General features: G+C 41.4%; 2 protein-coding genes and 2 pseudogenes across 6 annotated transcripts in view; 1 reads left to right on the top strand and 3 right to left on the bottom strand.

The window, feature by feature from the left end:
- The window catches only part of LOC145484906 (tRNA (32-2'-O)-methyltransferase regulator THADA-like), a 656,511-nt gene that overhangs the window by 30,687 nt on the left and 599,938 nt on the right, over positions 1-25,886 (top strand). For all 5 annotated transcript variants that reach the window (XR_014049105.1, XM_081463527.1, XM_081463526.1 and 2 more), the window contains 2 exons: positions 5-135; positions 837-930. Coding sequence is in view for 4 of the 5 variants with exons in the window: in XM_081463526.1 (XP_081319652.1) it covers positions 5-135; positions 837-930 (225 nt within the window). In the remaining variant the exon portion in view is untranslated. The remainder of the gene's footprint in view (positions 1-4; positions 136-836; positions 931-25,886) is intronic.
- Positions 7,135-11,049, bottom strand: LOC145484934 (uncharacterized; annotated as a pseudogene).
- Positions 11,623-13,305, bottom strand: LOC145484917 (uncharacterized; annotated as a pseudogene).
- LOC145484928 (uncharacterized) lies at positions 23,373-24,101 on the bottom strand. Its single transcript, XM_081463552.1, has one exon. It carries the CDS (start codon positions 23,847-23,849, stop codon positions 23,373-23,375), a length of 477 nt encoding a protein of 158 aa, XP_081319678.1. The 5' UTR covers positions 23,850-24,101.

The following is a 25,886-nucleotide window of genomic DNA, read 5'->3' as shown; positions in this document are numbered from 1 at the left end:
TTAGGCTGAAAGTCTTCTTCAAGTTGCGAGTGGGACCAAACTGCCATGTGACAGTATTTGCAAATGCCTAGCTGTTCTGGCTGAAATGTTTGTGGAATGTGACTCGAGAAATCCAATGAGGAAAGTTATTTCAAGGTACAGTGTACTGTATTTTAGGTTGACCATTGTTATGTATTTGTCTTATTTGCTGCTGTTTAAGGCAGTATTCTTTTATCACCTTGTACAATTTTATTTTGTTATTTTTTTTCACACTTGGCTACGTGATATGATATTGACAGTCAATGACCAATCGATGACAAGGATTTGTGTGACCTTTTATTGATTTAAATGTTTGTGTGGCTTGTAAGTAGACTATGGGTAGTCCCTCTTTCACTTAGTCCATCATACATTAGGTGAAAGATAACTGCAAGAAAAAATGGCTGTGTGAACTCCTGGGGGTGAGAAGCATACAAAAGGAGGCACTACTGCCTAAGCCAGAGACTTTTACCTTTCACGGGGCCAGAGTGATTTTTCAGTGTAAATTTTCAATCTCATTACAGGTATCCAATAGGATTCTTTATCTTGATGTCCTCTCATTATCGCCTGCTGTACCAAAATGATGACTAATTTGTGAACAATGTTTTTAAATCAATCATAAAAAAGTTCATGTTAGGTTCAAAAAGAAAAATATTTTTGGAGAACTTCCTTTTTGTAGACTTTCAAATGAGAAAATAACAAGTTGAATGGTATGAGCAGTTTAGGACTTCTTACCCTTACTGTGTCTCAAGAGATATGACCCAGATTAAAGCCTTTCAAGAAAGAAGTCTTTAAAGATGTTGTTGAATTTGATGTTGCAGTATCTTTGAACGTTTACCACGAGATTGGACCTCTGAAGTGCTAAGTTGCATAGTATTAAATAAAATCAGTCAAGCAAGGGACATCTTAATTCTGGTAAGACTTTTATAATTACATGTAATCCTTTAACTGATTGATAACACATAATACAAAAATATTATCCGATAATGTTTTGACTTCTGGTCCAGTTGTTAATAATTGTTGTAAGATCTGCAATTAATAAGCAGAGTTCCCAGCTTTAACAGTGACTAATTATTGTAAAATTTCAGATTAATAATCTTATCTTACAGCAAATGTACTTGTTAATCATAATTGTATACCAGTCTTCCTTGCTGAAAGGTGATTAAAACCAAATTTCACTTGACTGGCTGCCATTATGAAAAAATTTCAAATTTCAAATTTCAAACTCAAGATCCACTTCTTGCAGGACTTGCTCTGAAACAAATGTAACTCAGTGGAATTTTTGAAGTGGCAAATTTTTTGTACAGCCTTATGTTTATTACCGGTAACTGAGTGTGTTTATGAACGATATTTTCTCCATCTTTGAGTCCAACTTTGACTTTGACGAAGAGCAGGGGAAGGGTGAATATGGTGGCCACATATCAACAAAGAAGAGCACTGTGTTCAAATGCAAAATAAAAGAACTTTACTTAAGATCAGGCAATGATTTGAAAGCAGGGGATTTAAAATGTTCAAAATGTACCCATGCAAAAGAAAACAGATAAATAAACAAAAATGGGAAAATATCTCTTCCTGAAACACAAATTCATTCAGGCTCAAGCCCGTGTTTTGGAACAATATTTTTGTTATGTAAGATTTTTTGTTGATGCAAAAGTGTTCTTGAATATATCTTGAAGTGCAAATGAGCTCGATCCAAAGCAACAAGGAAGGAAAAAGAAAACAAGCAATGTTTTCTGAAACTCGAATTCATTGAGCTTATTTAGGAGGCATGTTTATAACCAGTTATATATTTGGCTATAAAAACTCCCTTAACAGCACTTAAAATTTCTACAATAAAAGTAATTCAAGATCTATATATAATAAAGATTCCTTTATTGCAAAATTCAACGAACTAAGAAAAACCCTGCTTTGCTTTCCCAAAGGCAAAATCATAAGACCAATAGCTGTGGTTTTATTTGGTAGATTTAAAGTTCATCGAAATGAACTGGGCTTCAACAAGAATGCTAGCATTTATCTTATGCAAATTATCCACACTTAATTTTGTAACAATGCCAAAACAAGCCGTGAAATCCAGAAACGATTAGCACTTTTGATTTGATATATGCAATTTAGATTATTTATTAGAGATAAGATGAAAATTTGCGGCACTTGCGCTGCCACTTCCAGAAGATCAATCACACAATATTCCTGTTATACAAACATCTTCATCTTGGGATTAAGGATTTTTTCTTTAACAGTATTTTGCGAGAAAACAGTTTGATTTTTGACGGCTTAGCAATAAAAAAACTGCAATACAGTAGATTTGAAAGGTTTTGTTTTGTGGTTATCCAGTCTGTTTATCCACAAAATTGAATTTCAAGCCTTTTCATTTCTCCCTTAACTTTACCTCATGTGCATGATGTAAGTGTTTAAATCAAAGGTTCTTTGGAGCTAATAAGCGTCAACTGACTTGAATGCAATTAGGTCGGAGTCTTAATACCAATGAGGACTCCTGATCGAATCACATAGCATTTTTTTAGAAAATAATACTCTCTCTGATATTCCTTTACAGAAACTGATAATGCTTTCCTATACCTTAGGTAGGGATGGACTTCAATAGGGATAAACCTTTTAAGTCGAATTCTGTCTAGAGTCCCAACATAAATGAGCTGATGAGTGTGTGTTTTCAAGATATTTTTAATAAGAGGCTCCAAGTAGCCTATACTCATGCACAGGAGGTTACAGCTTGTATAAAATAGGTATGCAATGCATACATAGTCAGACTTGCAATTTGAAAACCTTTGCCATCTGATGACTAGAAGTAATACAGGAAAAAGCTAATTAAAAAAAGTGCATTATAGATCAAAGATATAGATAATGAAGATGCAGGAAAGAAGATAAGTGCTGTAACGCAATATGTCATATTTATTACTGAACAGGGATATCATCAAGTGAATAAGAAAGCGAGTAGAATGGGAAAATTATAGATGGAGAATTAACAAAGGATCAGCTTGGTGAATTGGATGAAATATCTTTTTTCATAGCAATTCTGGACTGAATCTGTTAAGGCATTTTCTGTTCAATTGTCAGACTTGTTTATGTTGGTTGTTAGGATCACATTCCAGTACTGGGCCATTGTATCAAATGCAAACTTTGTACTATTTCTATTATATTTGTAATTTGATTTTAGAGTATACTTGAAATTTGACAAAATAATAGTACTCATCAGTAGGCACCTTGTGCTTTTTTGTATGTTTCATGCATTGCTATATTTCGAAAGTTATTATAATTATATCCTTACACATGTTGCCAAAAACTGAGTAGGTTTCAATAATTGATACAAAATACAATGTGCACAGGACTAACCAAGAAGCAGAAAAGGAAAAAAAAACAAACTTAAACACACAAGTGGACTCTATTCAGACAAAGGTGTTTAATTAGCTGACACTGTTCCTCACATTCTTCTCAAACTCATTAATAATTCATGAGTGACCAGCCAATAAATGATGTCTATTTTGGTCAGGTGGATGCATCTTGATACCCAATGGAACAACAGATGAAAACACACTGTGTTTTGATGTCAAAACACATGTGCGTTTATATCAAAATTACAATAACAAAAGCAAAAATCTCAATATTCCTCCTAAACAACTGTTTGTCTTCGTCAGATACTGCTTCTTTTTCCTCTCTTTTTGTCTGAAGGGCCACACCAGCACACGTGCCATCTTTCATCTCAGTGTCCAGTACGCGGCAAAATATTTCGAACCTTTTAAATACAGTGAAACATTTTTTAATTATCGTAAAAGTTGGATTTAAAATAAAGACAAACACTGGTCACTTCTATATGCACATGTCTACCTCTTGTCCTTATAATCCAAACGATTGAATGCGGATGTGCCCTTCACCCTCTCTAAATGCCTCTTTAGACTGCATTTAATACCATACAGCGTTCACAAGCCAGTAGTTGAACGATAAAGCATCCATGTACTCCAGATTGTCTTCGACAGAACACACGAGGTGAAAATCGTAATCTTTGAAAACGCTTCCAACTTCTAAATCTGGAAATTTCAGTGTTCCCATCCTTTGCCGTTCTTGAAAAATTCCCACTGCCCACTTATCTTTGTACTATGTGCTACTTGGTCTAGCTTCACTGACTAAAGCAGACTCTTCTTCCACTGTTCTTGGAACTCTAAAACGGGAGTTAGGTGTACTTGCATCCATCTCTCACAAGCACATGTGAAAATGACCTCCAAACAATGGACGACCAGGCCAACTTTGTATAATTTACATACTAATTTTTGAGTTATTTTTTTTGTAAAAAAAATACCTCTTAGTCGGTGCATCGGGTATGTTATGGACGGGTCAGTGGATGAGTGAGTGAGAGATGTATGTATGTCACACCAATCAGATTGGATCTACTATAAACAGCCAATCAAATTTCTTGCTGTAAAAGTAAATGGTATGTGAGAAGATTTGATCCCGATACAGCTCAGAATGGCCATATTTATTCTTCTATAAAAGAGGAGGAAGTATTCCTATATTAAGCTTACTTCGAGATTTTCTGTGGGTTAGGCTGAGGATTTTGTGGGCGGGTTTGATAATCATTTGCAACTGGATAATCAGTCAAAGAAACATAGTGTTTGGCATATAACTACGAGCATGTGATGAAGGGTGAGCTTTTCCCATTAGAATAACTGATAAGTTTCTGAACTGAGTCTTAGCTGCTCTACCACTAGGTTTAAGATGTGAATGAAACACAAGTTGATGTGGTTTCTATGATAGGATCGATTGTATTTTAGGGGGGCAGAATGCACTACTGGGAATGTGAAGAGGTTGTGACCAGGTTCAAATTGTTTGCGTGTTGTATTGAAACCTAAATATTGCTGCAGAGTTCGTAATGAGTGTTCCGGGCGTGTCGTTAATTTCAGCATCCATTGATAAGTTTCAATGTGAAAAGCGAAGAGACTACAATTTGGTCAACAGAACAAAAAAATATTATCCTGTGATGATTTTACAAGTATAATGGTTCTTGCTTACTTCTGGAATGAGAAGATATGTTTTAATGAAACTAAATCTTTTCTCTTCAATGTTATCAGGGTTTTTGCTTATTCACATTAAAAACTAACACAAATTGTAGTTGAAGGAAAAGGAAATTATTTTTGTTCAAGGTAACTTAAGTGAGGTACATGAAGTCTTGAGCGTTTTATTGTATTAAACATAAGGACTCTGGTAATTGAAAAATAAAGACTGATGTGTACGTTGCCAGCTTGTGATTTTTAGTCCTGGTTTGGAGCGGAGTGTGACATTTACATAAATACATCGGCTGGGGTTGTTTTAGAGTGCATGATGTTCAGTGTAATGGTGGCTAGTTATGAATGACATGAGCCTTGAGTTTTGAAACAGTTCAAGAGTTAGTAGTATGCAAATGAAGCGAGATATTTTTATTTTTAGTTACAAAGGTAACTTGATACTTTTGTTTTTCACAAGGAGTAAACTCAATTAGAGGTCACGAATTGTCGCTTCTAGTTCTTAGGACATGTTTTAGAGGAGACGAGACTATTTAAATTTGAAACAGCTCTAACATTTACAATGAAGTGCAGGTAATGATTGTTTTGTTCTTGTTGCATGCAAATATAACAAGATATTTGTATTTTTTAGTTACAAAGGGTAATTTGACACTCTTGTTTTTCACAACGGAGTAAATTCAATTAGAGCTGACGAATCGTCACCACTTGTTCCCACGAGATGTTTGCTATCTTTAGTAACAAATGGTAACTTAACACTTTTGTGTTTTATATGGGAGTATATTCAATTAGAGCTGACAAGTTATTGGCTACTGTTCCCAGTATATTACACGAAAAAGAAGCTTTCATTTCTGGACAGTTTTTATGTCTCTGTAGTGGCAGTTTAATATTTTTATTTGATGGGCATTTTATGACATTCTTTTTCAGTCCGATATTTTTAAAGGTAAAAAGTATGAAAACTGTTAAAATGTTCTTAGAAGACTGCGTGGCACCAAGTTAAAGTGCAATTTAATTAAATCAGACTTTCAATGTGTCAGAGAGGTTTTTTCGTCTTTCTTTCTATTTTCAGTGAAGTAGTGTTATTGCGTTGTGTTGTGTGAAAAGAGTAAACTTACGACTCGTATTAAATGCAAAAAGTTCTCTTGAGGACATTTGTGCTAATTGTTTCTGCGCATCCTTATTGCGCACCCAAATTCACACACCACGTCATGCATTGAGTACACATGCAAAGTACTAAAATGAACAATGATAGGGCAGATGGCCATTGTTATAGCTTTGCGTGGATTTAATGATCTTGGACGTTTGGTGACCCCTACTTTTCTTACCAGAAATGATTTTATCTACAATTATCGCCACATTGTCGAAAAAATGGACAAAAAATCAATGTGGGAAGTTAAAAAAATTCACTTAATAGCTCCACTTAAGCAATATTTGGCAGAGAACATTTCACTTAAAAGATCTAATTGCAGTATTTTTGGGCTTACAGACACTGTGGCCACATTTGCTCTACGAAACCCAATTTTTTCAGATTTAGGGTGTTCTTCCAGGCATGTTCTCTCCAAAATGAAGTTGGTCACCCCCCCATTTTTTTGTCTTTTTGGCAAAAGTAGATCATTATCTTTCTGTGTGGCAAGTTTAAAAAAATCTGTATGTGGGAACATCTTGGGCACGAATGTCCTTAACTTGAGTATTTTTGAGCAAAAATTCATCTTAGGGGTTGGAAGGGCTATGTGATCGGCGAGTGAGAGTGTTTTGCATGTGGGCGTGTCACACCAATGACAGTATGGGTTGTATCAAAGAATGAATCAAATTGCCTGTTAGAAGATAAGATGGTATCTACATTAATATGGAGAAGTGTCAGATTACTGTAGTTTGTTCAGTCAAACATTTTATGGCTTGCTATTTAGTTATTTTACCATTACCGAGGTAACATCGTTCATTGATGCAGGATAATATTGGCCAAGTAGCGCTGTTTACCTTCAATACTTCTCATTGAAACGCTTCCCAGTGGTATCAATCAATATTGTTGTTATTAATTTTGAATTGTTTCGTTGTTAACAACAAAGATGGCAACAGAAAAAGAAAGTATTCTTTGACTATCTGATAATTAAATTAGTTCTTGTTCATCTGTGATAAGAAAATTTGTGTTTTGAGAAAAAACAAAATTGTTTCTCTTCCATTTCTTTGTCAGATATTTAACTTTCTTTCATTTATCCACCAAAACAAGCTCATCTTCTGTGTGTTCTGGAGAAAACAAGAGTTTCCTGTTACATACCTTTGCGAGGAAAACAAAAGTATCAAGGTACAAAGTTAGAACAAAGAGCTAAATTGTCACATTTGTTCAACGTATTATTGAATTTAAAATGAATGAAAATCATCGTAAAACACCAGAGTAAAATTTAAAAGCTGTTGTGACAAACAGTAACTGTACGTAATTTTCGGACCTTGAATGAAAATACAACCTTGAAATGTACTCACTGCTAAGGGGAAAAGCCCTAGCAGACTACCAAGGTAGATACAAACTGGAAGTGAACCGAGCGGGGGTGAGTACTTTATGGGACTACCGTGTCAGAGCTATTAATTGCAGTCTGCACTATCTGAGATTGTCTCACTAGTTTTATTAGAAAATGCCATTAATGCGGCCACTCCGTTAACACGGTCAACAGCCACATTCTGAAATTCCAACCTGTATAATGCTTTGAAATTTGACCCTGTTAATATGGCCACTTGAATCAAATACTTAATCACAAATTACCACACAAAACAAATATTTAGAAACAATTTTAGGACAGAACATCTTTTTAGGGTTAATGTTCAATGTACTGATTGGAGTTTTAAGTTTTAAACACATCACAAATAGATGAGCTTGGGAACTGGTGCCTGAAAGGTTAGCAGGGAGCAGAAACCATATGCGGAAGGGGAGGTATCCATGGCAACCCTGGAAGCGGGAACCACCCCCAAAAGCAGCCGCTAACTGGCACCGTCACACTGTTTGAATCAGTGGAAACAACTTACCTGACCCGTACTTACCTAGAGACCAGCAACCAAGAGGGAGGGACGGGAAGGGGCAAGAAGCCACAAAGATTCGCCAAAGTACAAGCAAATGATCAGCAATGATCAGCTGGCAGCACAATACATGCAATGCAATGTGAGAAACAGTCCTGCAAATCTCCAAAGGGCCGCCCCGCAAGTCACGTACCGTAAAAGGGGAAACCGCTGACTGCATTGGTTGAGTCTAACTTTGCCTAAATCATATTTAGCCACATTTAAACTCATCACAAATAGATGAGCTTGGGAACTGGTGCCTGAAAGGTTAGCGGGAAGCAGAAGCTGTATGCGGAAGGGGAGGTATCCATGGCAACCCTGGAAGCGGGAACCACCCAAAGGAAAACCTTTCTCCAGGTGCTTGGAGAATGGAGGGACCCGAGAATAGGGTGACCTGGAACCTCCAATCCCCAAATACACCCCAAGCACCTAGCCCCACACAAACAAACGAAAAAAGGAGCAGCACACACCTGACCATGCAGACGTCCACCTGATACTGCAGGCCAAGACGCTGAAGGAGCTCTGAAGCGGAAGCAAGACGCGGGCATTAAGAGGCGACGCGGGTGACCAGCGAAGCCTAAGCCAGCGTTGAGCAAAATGGCACAAGAACTGCGAAGGGTATCTGGCTGGGGGGCAAGTTTGCTGTGCTGCTGGGCAAATGGCCTGACAATAGCCCGATGAACTGGTAGTCCACAGCCAGCGGAAGTGGATGCAGCCCTAGTGGGGGATTGATGGCCACTGAGAAGACGCCAGCTTAGTGGAGAGGGCTGCTAAAGACTCTGAGGGGGTCCTGATGTAAAGCTGATAGGCGGAGGTTGACCAGCGACCCAAGGCTTGTATTAGGTGATCAGGAACTCCATTGCATGCTGCCACAGTGGCAGCCCCGCTGCGGAAACTGTGGCTAGAGAAGTTGCCTGAAATGTTCACGGAGGCCAGGATCTGCCGAAGCCAGTCCGTGAGCAAAGCACGCGAAAGAGGCTGCCCATTCTGGAACAGGAACAAGGGACCTGGAACATCGCCTCTGCTGGCGAGATACGTCATCACTGAGTGGACCGTGCAGAGTGGGGGCCGGCCAAGGCCAATGTGGACAAAGGTGCCCTTCCTAAATGGATCAGTCTTTGAGCCTTTGTTCTTAATGCGCATGCACGTGGGCGCAGATGAGGAATCCACTGCAATGTCTTGCACTCCTAAATGAAGTGATGAAGAGAAGCTAGCCAGACTAGGCACTGTGAACTCTGAGGTGCGGAGAAAGCCAAAGTACACAAGGGAGCAAGCAGCCCAGAACACGAGGTGATCTGGGAGACGAAGATCCAGAGACTGCCAAATCAGTAACATCAAGTCATCAGTAATAGGCAAGCGGGATGAAGAAGAGGAGCCCTGACAGCGCTTGATACCACGGACCACCCTAAGGCGGAGACAGTTGGCAAGGGGAGACAGTTGGCAAGGGGGTCTGGAAACCCCTGTTCAATGTGGAGTGCTCTAACCCCGGACAAGTAGACCTTAATGGAGGAGTGCTGAATTCATTTGGCCAAGAAGGTAGTGAAAAGGCACAGCGTCCATTCGTCAGCAGGACTTGGAGAACCCAAGGAATGGAACTTACCAAGTTGAGTGCAGAAAGAGATAAACTGAGCTTGGGCCGATGCATAAGATCGACGCGTAGAGGGGGCAAGGCCCTGGGTCAAGAAGGAGTAGCACTGCTGTTCTAAGGCGGAGATGTCAAATCTGCCAGGAGTTCGAGGGGTACCACCGTGGGAAGAGGCTGCGCATCTGGGGCCAAGCGCCGAAATTCCTGCCAATTGCAACGAGATAAGGCATCAGCTAATTGATTGTTAACACCAGGTACATGTTGAGACGAAAAGGAGAAGCTGTGACGTGCAGCGGAAAATAACAGACTGCGCAGCAACCGCATTAGGCAAGGCACTCTTGACGTTCTGGTATTTAAGATGTGGACTACCGCGTCGTTGTCAGAGCGGAACAGGACATGTTTTTTGACCCAAAAATGTCCCCAGACATGAGCTGCGAGAACTATAGGGAAGAGCTCCTTGTAGGTGATAGACTGTGGCTGCTGGGATGGAGCCCAGGAGCCAGCAAACCAGTGGCCCTTCATGTACACTCCATAGCCGATCGAGCCTGCAGCATCGGATGACACTTCAACATCAGCCTCGGGCAGCAGTCCTCGGAAGAGCCAGAAGCTAACGCCGTGCCAATCCTCCAAGAACTGGTGCCACCATAGAAGATCTGGATGAAATTCTCGGTTAAGACGAATGGGGTGATCTCTCCTCCGAAAGCAGCATAACAGATCAATCATGCGGCGCAAGAATGTCCTTCCCGGCCAGACCACCTTGGCACTGTGATGCAAGTGTCCAATAAGAGATTCAAGCTCATGTCTGTTGCACCATTTTTGAGGAAGCCAAGAACCGATCAGATTTTGCAGTGGTAACAACTTCTCCTGGGGGAGACGTGCCAGTTGGTTGACAGAGTCAAGCTTAATACCCAAGACAACAAGCACTGTAGAGGGGCCCACACACTTGCCAGAATGCAACGGTAGACCAAGCCGTTGACACACCTCCAGGGCAGTAGCCAAATTCTGTGCGCACTGGAGGGACTGGGCGGGGCCTGCAGTAATGAAGTCGTCCAAGTAATGGAGGAGATCTGGAATCTGGTGGAAATTGACGAGGATCCACTCCACCATGTCTGCGATGGAGTTGAAGATAAATGGAGCCGATCGAATGCCAAAGGGGAGAACCAGGTCCATGTAGAATTGGTCGTGCCACTTCATCCCTAGAAGGACGTGGTGGGAAGGGTGTACGGGCACATTGCGGTAGGCGGCCTCCACATCAAATTTGGCCATGAGGGCCCCCAGACCAAGTTTGGAGACTAGGCAGATCACCTGATCGACTGTGATGTAATGAAGGGTGAATTCTTTCGGGTCAATCCCGTCGTTGACACTAGCCCCCCCTGGGGAGGAAAGGTCCATGATGAGGCGCCACTTCCCTGGTTGGCCTTTTTTGGGAAGCTGCTAACATGAAGATTCAGGTAGGGAGGAACACTGAAAGGACCTGCCACCCTACCTAGGGAAACCTTGTTGGCCAAATACTGGTTGACCACAGAGGGATGTTGAGCTACGGATGGCTTGTTTTTCTTCGTGGACTTGAGCTTTTGGTAGGGAGAAAAACCCAAATGAAACCCATGGCGCAGTCCATTTAACACAAAATTGACCTTCTGCTGATTGGGATGAAATAGCAACTCCCAGGCAAACTGCTCTGCTTGCAAGGGGGTGACTGCAGAAACTGGGGGGAGTCTGACTAGGAAGGAAAAAGAACAGGAGACACAAGTGCCGGTAAATCACAGCCCCAAGAAGGCCTAAATAGCCCTCCCAAAACCCCCTGAGTTACGCAGATGGACAGACAAGGTAACAAACGAAACAATCAATTTTAATAACACGAGAACGGTCACAAGTACACCATTTAGTCCTGGATCCCTAATGGGCATGGCTAAAAAAAAACTGGGGACAAAAATACTCAATAATGGAAACAGTGCAAGAGGCGGGTGGGCAAGTCTACACATGACGGGACTTGCTGCTGGACCGGGGAGGTAGAGAGTCAGGAGAACGCTTAGAGGACAAGCTGGGCTTAGTGAGTGTCTCAGCTGGACAAACTCCAGCGCGGTGCGGGCCATGGCAGCTGGCACATTTGTGAGCAAAATGGCACGACGCTGAGGGAGCTACGCAATGACCCGGGTTCCATGATTTGCAAATGATCTGCAAAGAAGCAGCACTGCGGGCTCGTTTTGGCCATCCAAAGAATCGTGAGGAGAGCGTGAGGACCAGCCAGCCGAGTGAAAGCTGAACAGCGTGCTGTTTAGTTGCGACCAATCTGTCAGGTTAGAGGCCGCGGCATTCTCTCTAAACGCTCGGTTGTACGACAACCAAACCCGACCGGAGAACTGGCGATATGTGCGGAGTATCAGGAGTTGATACTGCAGGAGATCTTTCCAGCGATGAGGGAAGTATGACACGATGATAAGGTAGTAAACAGAAAGCCTCCAACCATGTGGAAATATCTTCGATGCGCCGCTCAGGTTTCTTCGGCGGGGACGTTAACACAAGGTGCCCATCGAACAGCAACTGAGGCTCAGGTTCTGTGAGAACAATGTTTGAGGGCAGCAACTCGTGGAGTTCAACAAACTTCCCAGCCACGATCTGACTGACTAACTTTTCCGGAACGGGGGAAAACCCAGGGCCCACCACGAACTGTTGATGCAACACAGGCAATGGAGCCAATGGTGTAGCGCTAATGGCACTCGAGGGAAAAGCCGCATTGACAGTGCTAAAAGATGCCGAGAGAGTGAGCGACGGAATTGGAGCGGAGAAGGTTGACACAAAGGTAGGGACAACAAAATTATTTGGCCTACCTGAAGCAAGAGGAGTCGTCGTGGCCGGTGGAGAGGATGCAAAGCCAACGCCAGAAGCGGCAAAAGACGAGGCTTGGGCAACAAGTTGGCTAGGATTAGCCAGCGGAGCAGAAACGCCTCCGGAAATGGCCACGCTCGTGGAAGAACTAGAATTAGGACGGCTTGGGACTGGCTGGGCCGAAAGTACTTGCAGGACGGCGTTTGCCACGGCGGCCAGAAAGGCGGGAGATGTTGGCGATAAAACAGATGATGGCAAAGTGGATGGAGCTGTTGAGGCCATGCTAGAATCCACTGGCGTTGAAACCGGTGGCGAAGGAATTTCCTCGGACTCCGGCACGAGAGACAATGCATCGTAAGCCGCCGACCGGCTGTTAAGCGTTTTTCTAGTGTGCATCACGTCAAAAGCGACAAAGACAGGCGATACTCAGAGCGAGAATCCACAAAGATTCGCCAAAGTACAAGCAAATGATCCGCAACGATCAGCTGGCAGCACAATACGTGCAATGCAATGTGAGACAACAGCCCTGCAAATCTCCAAAGGGCCACCCCGCAAGTCACGTACCGTAAAAGGGGAAACCGCTGACTGCATTGGTTTGAGTCTAACTTTGCCCAAATCATATTTAGCCACATTTAAAAATCATATCTGCATTCAGGATACTTATTCACTAGCTTGCAAATGCAGACATATTTCTAGCTGTCACTTGTCTCCACTGAAAAAAAATCAGTTGTTAGAAGTGCAATTGTGATACATATTGTTTATCACTATGAAAGGTGGCAACATTCAAGGAGATGAGTAACATGAACAACACTAAACAAAACCATGCCTTTTATGCCTGCTCTTAAAAACTACTTCATGTAACATCTTCCTTTTTCTGTAACAATAAAAGATGAGAAGCAAACAAATAACAAATAAAATGTTTAATTCAAATCATACAAAGCTGACTTAAACGTGAAAAATTCTTCACTGATAAGGTGTAATGCTTTTCTTTAAATTGTTTTCTAGCAGTAACTCAATGTTCAAAGTTCTACTTCTTAAAATACTTGTAGTTCAAGATCTTGTTTTCTTCAGTGCTGTAGACTCACAAATGTTAAAAGTTCAAAGTTCATTGTCTCTAGGTCACAAAATCATAAAATCTGGAAGGACGCACACTGGTTTTACCACTTCAAGTAACAACAGTCTGTTGTGGCTGCAAAGTCAATCTCTTCTACTGCAGTAGACTTTGGCTGGGGACTTTCATGAATCCGTGTCATTGTTTGTGCCTGTTTCACAGGAGAATCTGCCTTGGAAACTGGTAATGACTTGGCTGGTGACCCCATGTCGGGTGAAGTGCGACTCTGTGGAATTGTGCCACTGATGTCCGATGAAGCATTATTATATTGTGGCTAGGATCTTGATGAATGAACTTGCGATTCCGTCTGTACAGGTTTCTGCCCTCTGTCTTAATAAGAAAGGAACGTGGTCCAACTTTTGGCACACATGAACCTTTCTCCCAAGGTGCTTTAGGATTTGTGGGTTGAAGCCTTACTGGTTCTCCTACCTGGAGCTTGGGCAATGGTTTTGCATGTTTGTCATGTGCTGCTTTTGCCTGCTGTCTCTTCCTTTTGATGTTGTCATACACCTTATCTATAACCTCTGGCTTGTATCTCAGCTTGATTAGCTTTTTAGTGATTCTGAGTAAATGTTACCCCCATTTGTATTAATATATTATGCTGTAATTTAAGTTTGACTTTTAATGTGGTGATAAAGCTTGTTGTTGTTATTTCTTCTTCAGTAATGCTTCAGTTGTTGGAATGGTGGTCCTTGTCCTTCGAGACATCATTTTTTAGACTGAGCTTAATCCATTGCTGTCAGGTGTGTTATGCGACTCAAGCAAGGACATCTGGAGATCTTTGTTACCTGGCTTTGCCTTCTTTACTAGATTCTTTGCAATTTTGACCACCAACTCAGCTTTTCCATTGCTTTGGCTGTGTAATGGTGAACTGGTAGTGTGCTGAAATTCCCATTTGTGAGAGAACTTGGCAAAAATGTGATTGTGTTTACCACTGATTCTGCAGTAGTATCTGATAGGAGATCAAGCTCAAAATCATTATTTTCTAAACTGCATACCGAAAATATCCTATTTATGCTCTAAACTCTCATTCATAAAACACACCAATGTGATACAATAACAATGAATTTATGGTAAAGGAGGAATAGGTGCAGCAGTGCCCATAGTATTCGACCTATATTCATTGGCACAAAGAGCCGTGAATCGACTTTATCACAAACATATCCATCCTTAGCTGAGTCAGACTTCTGCCATGAACTTTAAAGAGACAATCTGGAACATTCAGATTTGCAGCTGCTGTAGCTCCGCTGGACCTAAAGCTGTGATTACTGATAAATGGAATAGCATAACCCTTTTGAATGACAGGAAGAATAAAATTATTGGTCTCTAAAGTTTGAGACCAGAAATTATAATGAGCTCTGAGTCCACCTTTAACTATGGGTATACTAGACAGAGCACTTTCAAATTAAAAAAAAATCCACAAGAACGTGGCCAGAATCAGAAATACCTTCAATAGTTTCACTGGCAACATCAGGCTCCGATATGGAGTTACTGCAGCCCAGCAGTGCCGGAGATTTTGTCTGGGAGCTGCTTAAACGTTGATCTGGCTGTGAAATAGGAGTTGGATGAGGTGCATTCGGCTCTCCAATGGCCAGCCTTTCCACAGGTGAAACAGATATCATTCCTGGCTTTTTGGGAGCTGCTCTTCTGTGGTTGAGGACGACAATTAGTGAAGTTATGGGAAGAAATAGAGGAAGCCGATGCCAAACTAGATGACGATAATGGATGCCTAGGAACCTGTAAGAGAAGAGAAAATAAAAAACTAATTGACGGTCGAACTGATAGGCACTGAACTGTCCTAAAGTAAAGTGAAGATGAATACGTGATAAGCGTATTCAAATAATATGACAAACAAAAGACTCCGAAAAACTTGCCTAAATGCGTCGTGCAATGCGTAACCAAAATACTAACAAAGAGATTGCAATGAGCATAAATACATTTATTTTCTAAACTGCGTACCGAAAATATCTTATTTATGTTCTAAACTCTCACTCATAAAACACACCAATGTGATACAATAACAATGAATTCATTGTAAAGGAGGAATAGGTACAGCAGTGCCCATAGTATTCGACCTGAAAAACAGCTTAATACAATAAAGAATGGGCAAAGCCAAGAAGAACAAAGCAAAAATACTCAATTTCTGTCTGGACTTTGCAACCTGGGCATTTTTCTTCTTTTTCAAAGCTCTCTGCTCAGCAGAACGGATCTTCTTTTCATCTTCAGATGCCGAAGCAACCTCATCAGACAAGTACTGTACTCATCAACAGCAGCCCAGCCAGCTTCAGATTTGTCAGCAATCCTAATGAGTTTATACCACCACTTAGTGGCCTTGGAGGTGGAGTTGAGAGACTTCTCAAGTTTAAGAATTAATGCTGAGACTTCTTGGTTATCCAAGCACTCAAGATCGAAAATGGATTTTAGCAACTGCACGAAAGCAAGACTCTGAGAAACGTATCTCAGTGTTGGACTCAAATTGTTTCTTGTTGCCACTAAACTTGAAAGTTAAGTTCGTTTCAGACTTAAGTTTCTTAACTAAAGACGACGAAGACTTAGCTTGATCATCTGAGAGTTCGCACTTCAGATGAGAAAACTTTCGGTCAAAATAAGCTCTAAGATCTTCAAAAGGTCCGATAGAGCCAGTGTTAGCATCCTCCAAAACCTCAACGTCCTTGGGCATTATATAGAGAAAGTAAGAAACTAACTAAATCGACAGTACAACTGATAGGCACTGAACTGTCCTAAAGTGAAGATGAATACGTGATAAGCGTATTTAAATAATACGACAAACAAAAGACTGCGAAAAACCCGCCTAAATGTGTTACACATTGTGTAGCCAAAATACCAACGAAGAGAACACAATGAGCATAAATACATCTGTAGTAATCAACAGTCACTAAAAAGTTCTCATCACCGAGGGTGAAGAGATCTTGTCCAACCTTTGACCAAGGAGTTTGAAGAATCTTGTGGGTCATCAATGGTTCTTTTTTGTGTGCTAGCTAAGAAGTCATTGCAAACTTCATAGTTCTGAACACATCTTGTGCTTGATAAACACAAGCATAGGGCCCAAGGTGGCTGAAGTGGGCTCTTGCAATCATTTAAGGTCTCATAGAAGCAGGGACAATCACTTTCACTTGACTCCACCTTGAACTGTCAACTCTTCTTTGTAGTTCCAATACTCGCAGATACAATCTGGAACCTCCTCTTTGGTTAGTGGCCAACCTGTCCTAATCATGTTCACAAGACTTTGCAATGCGGCATCTGCGATTGTGTACTGTTTGATCTGCTGATGAGTACGTTCTGATAAGTGCATGTAAGTAGCTTGATTAATGTTAGCAATCTCTGGAAACAATAATTGCTCATGGCTGATACTCTGGGATGCTTCTGTGTTGGCTGTGATCAACTTGGAGGTAAGCTCTGCTTAGCATGTCAGCAATGTACATCTGTGATCCAGAAAGGTACTTTACATGAAGGTTGTACTTCTGTAATCAAAGGAGCATCTGTCGCTGTTGTTTTGGTGTAGATTGAAGTGATCTGGAATATTGGCACCAGTGGCTTGTGGTCTGTCTCCGTTGTCATTGATTCTCCTCCACGCAGATACTGATTGAAACGGCTGCATGCGAAAACTATCGCCAAGCAGTCTTTTTCTATTGTTTCGTGCATATCTGCGCTCTACAGCTGACAATGACCTTGACACAAATGCCACAGGCTGCCCATTCTGAAGAAGCGTGACTGCAAGGCCAGACTCTGATGCATTGTATTGGATGGTGGTTTCACTGGCTACTCATAGCATTTGAGCACTGTTGTCAAACAGATCATGTTCTTGATGGTTTGGAATGCTTCTTCTTGCTGACTTTCCCATGCAAACATGGCATTGTTCTTTGTTAATTTGAGTAGTGGGTCAGACTTCTAAGTTGGCATAAACCCAGAAGGCATTGAACTGCTTTCTAGTCATCTGGTTGAGGCATGCTTGCAATGGTCTCCACCTTCATGGGATCTGGTCTATGTCCTTCAGATGTGAACGAATTGCCCATGTAGGTGACTTGGTCTAGCCTCAATCTCGACTTCTTCTTTTTTAACTCCAAATTCATGCTGCAAGCACAATCCAGCAAGTTCAGTAAATTGCTGTTGTGATCCTTTAAAGTATCTTCAATAGTTTCTCCACTGCTGCAACACAGAATGTTGTCTGCAATTACTTCTACACCATTAAGACCTGCAAGTGCTTTGTCCTGACAATGCTGATAGTTTTTGGGTGCGCTGCTGATACCTTGTGGCATTTGTAAATACGGATACCTACCAAATGGGGTCCACAATGTTGTAAGCAAGGAGCTTTCTTTGTCTAGCTTTACTTGGTAAAAGCCATCCTTTGCATCCAAGACAGTAAATACTTAAGCTTTGGTTAGCTTTGCAAAACTTCATGGACTGTAGACATTTGGTACTTTGGCCTCTTGATAGCTTGATTTTAATCTCAAGGGTCTATGCAGACTTTTAACTTTCCGGGTTTCTGCACTGCTACCAAGCTGCTTATCCAGTCGGTCAGCTTGATTTCTTGGATGATGATCCCTTGCTTTTCCATCTCATCAATCTTTTCCTTATGCTTTGCTTTGAGTGGTACTGTGACACGCTGGGGAGTATGCTGAACTGGTCTCATGTCTGGATCAATCTCTTTGTGATCCTTCCCCGGAAGGTAACCCAGACCAGTGAACATGTCTTCAAAATCTCTCATAACTTTGTCAAATGAGAGGGGTTTGTAATTCTTACTGTTTAATGAGTGAATGAACTGGTCTGATCCTAGAGATATCCAGCCTTGCTTGATGCATGTGTTGCATCTTGAGCCACTGTTCAGCTGACTTTCAAGGTGTAAGATCCCAATGGCTCAACCACATGTCCATCGGAAAGTCTTATCTTCCCACCAGGGGGTACCAACTTGACTTCCCCACTCTGCAATATATTTAGGGGGTCGGTAGAAGACATAGTGCTTTGTGTTGCCCCGTGTCTAGTTGAGTTGTGATGATAGGAATGTACTCAGTGTAAAATGTGAGTGGTACCATGAAAGAGGATTTGCCCATGTTACTGCTAACAACTCCAACATGTTCAGCAACAAAGATACTCACTCTGACTCATCAGTGTCAGAGGCTGACTTGCCACCTTCTGCATATCCTGGCATTGCACTTGTGTGGTGTACCTTTGTTGGCTGGTGCACATGAGACACGATTCTTCTCCTGACACTTAAGGGCAAAGTGTCCTTGTCTGCCACACTTAAGACAGGTCTTGTCAGAAGCTGGACATTTGGTTCTATCATAAGGGTGATTGTTGCCACAGAACTTGCATTGCTTTGCACTTGCTTTTGTCTTGTTTACACTTTGATTCAAGTCCTCAATTGTGTCGACTTTGCTTTCTGTTTCCAGGAATCTGTTTGTCTGCTGCATGTATGGTAGTTTGTGGATCACTCACTACATCTTTAAGCTGCTCCTTGTGTTTTCTAGACAATCCACTGGCTCTCAGGGTGTCTATGCATCTTGTTAAACAAGGGACTGGGCGTTCCCTAAGTAGCCTGTCACAAGGTGCTGAATCTTGTGAATTAAAGTTTCACAGAGACTCTCAAATTCAGCTGTTGTGAGATTACACCAGCTGGTGTAATCTCACAACATACTGGTCAATAGTTTCATGCTCAGTTTGATTGGCAAATCCAAACTTGACTCTTTCAAAAAACAAATGTTAGTGAGGCATGAAATGGTTGCCTAAAGCGGTCAGAGTCTTCTCAGTGTCACTCTTATCCTCAACAATAAGAGTAGTAACTTACTACTCTCACTGTTGAGTATAAGAGTGATATAAAAGAGTATTAAAGACCACTCATTACTTTCCCACACTCCAAACCCATCATGCTACATAGAACATCTTCCTGAACTTCCTTAGATTTCTTGTTAAACTCAGTGGTGGAAATGTAATATTGCCATGCTTGTCAGAACAATTTCCTATTGGTTAAAACATCGTCCTTTACATTCATGGGCTGCGGTGGTGGTATGGTATAGACTGACATGATGACAAAGAAGCTTTGTAGCCTGGTGCTTTCGAAAGCAGAGATCCAATACGGTGACTGATAAACATTGGACGCTGTGATACTGCAACAGCTGATTGGCTTTAAATGAAATCACTCACCTCACAGTCTTCTACTGTTAATGGAAGTGTTTCTTGAATTTGTTCACTTCTGGCACCATGGTTATCACTATGAAAGGTGGCAATACTCAAAGAGACTAGTAACAGGAACGACATTAAACGAAGCCACGCTTTTAATGCCTGCTCCTAGGGATTCTGGGAAAGCCCCAAAAATACCTCGTGTAACACATATGTATATCCGTCAAGATGTCTCTTAAAATAGAGTAGTCATGAAATTTGACTCTGCCCCATTAATACGGGCACCTTTTTAATATGGCCAAATTTTCATTGCCTCTTGGTGACCATGTTATCAGGGTTCCACTGTGTTTCTGATTGCATGAGTCGTTTGATTTGTGCTGAACTTTGGAAACTGATTCTACTGCTTTCAGAAAAATTACTGAGAAAATTAATGAAAGCCAACTCAGTGCTAGCAGATCAAATGCCTCTATTTTCCTCTTTGGGGGCTGTCAATGAGATTATATTCTCACTGGGTTTTACGTTTTTAAGAAGACAATTTGATGATAGTACATTTTGTGAGATAAATAGGGAGGCAGCATGGCCGAGTGGTTAGGGCGCCGGATTTGAAATCTGTAGGTCCAGGGTTCAAATCCTGTTCTGACCTCTAGCTGATGTTGTTCTCGGTAACCCTGAGTTCAACTTCTTGTCTGCGCTTGTAAATAGCCAACTGGTCTGCCTCCTGCCAGTTGGGAGTCTTAACCTAGTTATGTTTATTTGAATATTTATTTATCATTGTTTGTTTACATTGGTCCTGAAAAGCCCCAATGGAGAGTGGCCAATTAAGTATACATACACACACAAACAAATCCAAAAAGAAAAAGACCAAAAAGTTTATTGCCACCTTATGCACAAAATACAAATACATTACAGTAGAGTTATATGATGTGCAGAGTAACAGTGCAAGTTCGATTTACATTGGATCAAATAAAAATAAATGAAGAAAAAATAGAAAACATCAAGGGAAAGAAGAACAATAACAAGTCAGGCGGAACTTAAATGAAATATTTCCACTCATTATTGAAATCTTCTAGTTGTTTGTTTTTTAGAGCAATTTGCTTGAGTGAGTCAATCCTCCCTAACCTTTTTGCTGTGTCATTTATATGAACACTGGATTTGAGAATAACTAATTAAGAATGGGAAAGTCATCTACAAATGTACACAATGTTTGCTGAAAGTAGCCCCACATTGTATCTCAGGGAATTATTTTTCCAAACATTTTCCCAGTGGGAGGGGGCGACCCTCTCCTATACTCTCCCCAAATTATGCGCAGTGCGTGTCTTGCCCAGCTGCTCCGTGGCATGTTTTGCATGCACACGTTAGCCCCCTACTTTTGGATGAAATTTGTTACTCGTAAAAACAACTGACAACCCCGTGGAACTCAGTTGTTGATGTTGTTATATATCTAAACAGGCTTAGTCATTATGGCTGCAAAACATCTTGACACTACATGTACAAGTTCACTTGACATATGTAAACAGTGCCAAGCTCAGAGAGTTGAAAGTCACATGGGACAATGCACAAAATAGGGCTAAATTGAGAGATTGTTGTTGTGTTATGTCCCATTGGGACTAAGAGCTAAGTAATTAATCATTAGAGGATAAAGTAAGTAAACAGTACTCTGCTATACACTTCCTACTTAAAAATTGTAACAACTTGTCTACCTTCTCACTTGTACCAATTCAACTCCTAGATACTGACAGTTAAAAAAAAAACATTCCAACCAAATGGAATAAAACTAAGCATAAGACCACAAGTACGCATTGCAGACCTATTTTTATTTTCTGGCCAGAAATTTGATGTGCTGATTCATTTTATTAAGTGAAAGTAGCTACCCAATTAGGATCCTATTGAACTTTTTCTAAAATCTTTGGCATTTCTACAATCATGGACAAAAGTGTTGGCACACTTGAGCAAAGCAAACACTTTCTATTGGCATCCTTCCATAATTTCAAAAAACCTCTTTTTTATCGATAGCCAAACCCCCCTCTCCCCCTTTTCAATGTCGAAATACGCTCCGTGGACACTGGCACGTGGTTACAACATTGAAAAGAGGAGAGGGGGTCTCATGAAAGTATGGATGTCAAACCCAGGAAAGGGATTCCCCAGTTGATAAACAGATAACAAGATTAAACTTTTTGAAAACTTTTATTGAGAATTACAAATATGTTGTTATTTTTAACTAGCTAACAATGTAACTCAAACTTGAAAAACTGAACAGAGTCTGAAATTATAATTTTCCACAAAATGTTTGAAAAACTCAACACAACTCTTTATATTATAATTTTTTATAATAAAAAGAAAGTTACATGCCCGCTTGTGATTGGAACTCTGTGTGGCCATATACATATACACTATATGTAATAAGGGAGATAGCAAGAGAAAATTGGATTCCATTTTGAAACAAACATTAAAGAAAAACTGGAACAGCTGTACAACTTTCTGTCTGGTAGAATTTTCAACTCTGTAGCATATGTTTTCTATGGGACACTCTGCACCATTTGTTAGTCCATCAGCCACACCAACATCAGTTGTCAAGTCATATTTTGCCTAAATTGCTACTGATACCAATGAAAATAGCCTCATTGTCTTTGTTGAATCATCTGGGATTTTATCTTTTACTTTTCGTTTGAGATCATCCGAAATATCTCCAATTATAATGTTCACAGCCTTCGTCTGAGCTTTAGCAGTTTTAGAGTGAGTATATCTACAGGACATTGTTGTGAGCATCTACTGATGCATTTTCAGTAAATAACTGTGTTGTGTTCATTGGATTATTATCATTTTCTGGTGTTACATTCAAAAGTCTTTGTTTCAAAATGGCTATATCATCTTCAGAGTGTTTTCCCTCTCTCAAGGGATTAAGTAGCTGTGCAAATTGTTTGTCGTCATCTTTTAGCTGGAGAAGATCTCCAACAGTGATCAAACGTATTGTACCGAAATGTTAGGGTACACTAAACTCACACGGCTTATACATGACAAATCCAGGTTTATTTCTTCACTCGCCTATTGCTTTTACACCTCGTTCACGTAGTTAAAAAACCTCGTGCTCACTACGTTTTTCCGAAAGCTCCGATTACAAGATTCTCCGATTACAACTGTCAATCTTACGCTTTCGCAATGTCATGTCCAATTCAACATAGTCACGCAATTTCTGGTCACGCTCCCCTAAAAAGTGTTTGACAATGTTTACCACACTGAAAATCTTTAAGTGTCAATCATTGTCCCTAAAGATGTCCTTAATATGAGATGCTGCGTTCACAGCTGCTCGTCTTCTTTCTCTGATCGGCTCTGTTCTCTCTGGGTTAGTGCCTTGTGTTGGCTCGTCTTCCATGCTTCTAATTTCCAAAGGGCACACATACTGTATTGGCCTCTCCAATTGCTTCCCCTTTCGTAGTAGAATCACACCTCTTGCCATGCCATCTGCTCCTCTCACAATTCGAATCACCTTCCCCTTCTTCCAGCATCCTCAGTTTTTCTCTTCTCCTAGAATGAGCACTATTTCTCCAACTTTTGGTGGCTGCGTGTCAAGTTGCTTCACTCAATGACTCTCCATGAGACTATGAAGGTATTCCCTTTGCCACCAAGTCCATGCATGTTGCTTAGCATTATGAAGTCATCTGTGGAATCTGGTTAGCTCTTCATCTTCAACCTCGATGTCTTCCAGAATGTACGTACCTTGACCCCACATGACAAGGTTTGGTGTTAAAACTTGATCCTCCCCACTTTCACTTTCAACGTACGTCAGTGGACGATTGTTCATGTACCTCTCTATGTCCATGACTACTGCCTCGAGCTGCTCAAATGCAAGATTCGCTTTCCCCAATGTTTTGTACAAGGTCTTCTTGACATCTTTGAGGAGTCTCTCGTACATGCCTCCCCACCATGGCGATTTGGGTAAGTTGAACTTCCACTGTATTTCTTGAGCAGCAAGGAAATCTTGCAACTGCTCACTTCTGCGTATCTTCCAGATCCAATCTGCAGTCGTCTTGAATACGGCTGCGTTGTCTGATACTATCTGTTGTGGCCTCGTCTTCCGAGTGATAAACGCGTTCAGTTTCCTTTGGAATTCTTCAGCCGTCTGGGACTTCATTACTTCAAGGTGCACTGCTCGTAGAACTGCACAAGTGAATATGACTATGTTTGCCTTGCCTTCTTCATTCTTGCTCTTTTTGTAGACGAGCAGTCCGGTGAAATCAATCCCCGTGTGCTGAAAGGGTCTGCTTACTTTGGTGCGGAATCTTGGTAGTGGGGCGGTGGCTACACCCTGAAACGGCTTTGCAGCAAACACCTTGCAAACATTGCAGTCATGTATCGTTCTCTTAACCAAGGATCTCAGTTTTGGAATTCACCACTGTTCCCTTATTGCTGCCATACTGCTGGCGGTTCCCAGGTGCATCATCTGTTCATGTACATGTCTGACAAGCTTCTGTATGAACAGGCCCTTTTCAAGGTAAATAGGTCTGTAATTCTGTATCCTGCCAACACACTCAGGGATGTTCGTCTTCTCATCCTTGACAAGTTTCCACCCTGGTTTCTCTAAATCCTTCGGGTTCTTCTCCTGCTCTCTTCTCACCCAGTGATCCCTGGCCTCCATGATTTCTTCCGTACTCAAGGGCCCATGTTGTCTTTTCTCCTTACGCAATTTGGCTGAGCTGTTGTCTACAAATCTTAAAACCCATGCGGTTATTCTGAGAGTGTTCCAGTACGGTTTCCGTTCTAGCAAGTTATCCCACTTGTCTGGTTTTCTCTCCGCAGAGAAAAGTGTGATCCCTTTATTGGGATGCTCTTCTTCTTGAGCCTTACTACTGCATGTCAATTTTGGTTGTTCTGGCCAGTCGTCTTCGTTGAGCAACCACTGCAGTCCTGTATACCACTCGCGGCATTCCATCTTATTAAGGGAGGCTCCTCTGCTTCCTAAATCAGCCAAGTTCATCTCAGAAGGGTAGTACTTCCATTGAATGCCAACTTCTCCTGATACCTGAGCAATCTTCCTGACTCTGTTGGTGACGAAGACTTTCCATGACTTCCCTGGGTTCAAGATCCAGTACAGCACGACCATGCTATCCATCCAAATTGTAACTGATCTTATTGGCCATCCCTTCAGTGCTTGGCAAAGATTTTTTGCAAGGTTTGCGACTGCTGCAGTGGAGCAGGCCAAGTTGCTGGCATCAGCAAACTGATGGATGTCAACTGCTTCGACGGTTGTACTCTCTCGTATCAGGCTTCTAGGAATCTTCACATCTTGTAGTTGCATTGTCCACTTGTTCCAGTCCTTGGGCAAGGATGGTGAAACTTCTGCATTCCAGCTCTTACGTTTGTCGCATGCATCCCTGTATAGGTGTTTCCCTTGCACCATAGTTGCAGATATGATTCCTAGCGGGTCATAGACTTTTCCCAGCTGACTAAGTATGGTCCTCTTTGTCAGTGGAGTTTCTTCACATGATTTCGGCACCTGAATCACCAGCGTATCTTCTCTCTTGTCCCAGCTGTGTCCCAGTATCTTTCCTGGATTAGGTATGTTCTCACTTTCAAGAGTAATGACGTTAGACTCCCATTTATTAACTGGAAACTTTGCATCTCCCAAGATCTGAGTGGCTTCTTCCTTGAACTTTTCCAAGCTTTCTACGTCGTGTCTGTCTTCATCAGACTGTCTACATACGTGTTCTCTTTAAGCACCTTGACAGTCTCACCCAGTTCCTCTGGTTGGCAATCATAGTGGTATTGTAATGTAGCGGCTAGCATGAAAGGACTAGCTTCAGCTCCAAATGGCACCCTTGTGAATCGGAAATGTTCCTCTTTTCCATTAACATCGAACAAGAACCAAAAAGCATCTCTATCCTCTTCCTTTAAGCTGATTTGGAGGAATGCCTTTTCAATGTCTCCCAGTAACAGGTATGGTGACATATGTACCCTTATGAGGATGTCCCACAGGAGAGGTTGCAAGGGAGGGCCTGTATGCATACAATCGTTCACACTGTTCACTAGGTGATGAGGTTTACAGCTGGCGTCAAAAACCATTCTCACTTTGGTGGTTGTGGCGTTGTCTCTCACCACAGGCTTATGAGGCATATAGGAAATTCGCTCTCCGCTTGGCAGTTCTGGGACCCTTTCTATGATTCCATCCCCT

The sequence above is a fragment of the Orbicella franksi genome, chromosome 4 (genome assembly GCF_964199315.1).
Source record: "Orbicella franksi chromosome 4, jaOrbFran1.1, whole genome shotgun sequence".
In the NCBI taxonomy this organism is placed as follows: Eukaryota; Metazoa; Cnidaria; class Anthozoa; order Scleractinia; family Merulinidae; genus Orbicella; species Orbicella franksi.
The sequence above is the reverse complement of the archived record's forward strand: the minus strand, read 5'-3'. Positions and strand labels throughout refer to the sequence as shown.

Excerpts from the sequence above, each read along its gene's own strand:
- LOC145484928 (XM_081463552.1), bottom strand. The coding sequence starts at position 23,849 with ATGAAGTCCCAGACGGCTGAAGAATTCCAAAGGAAACTGAACGCGTTT.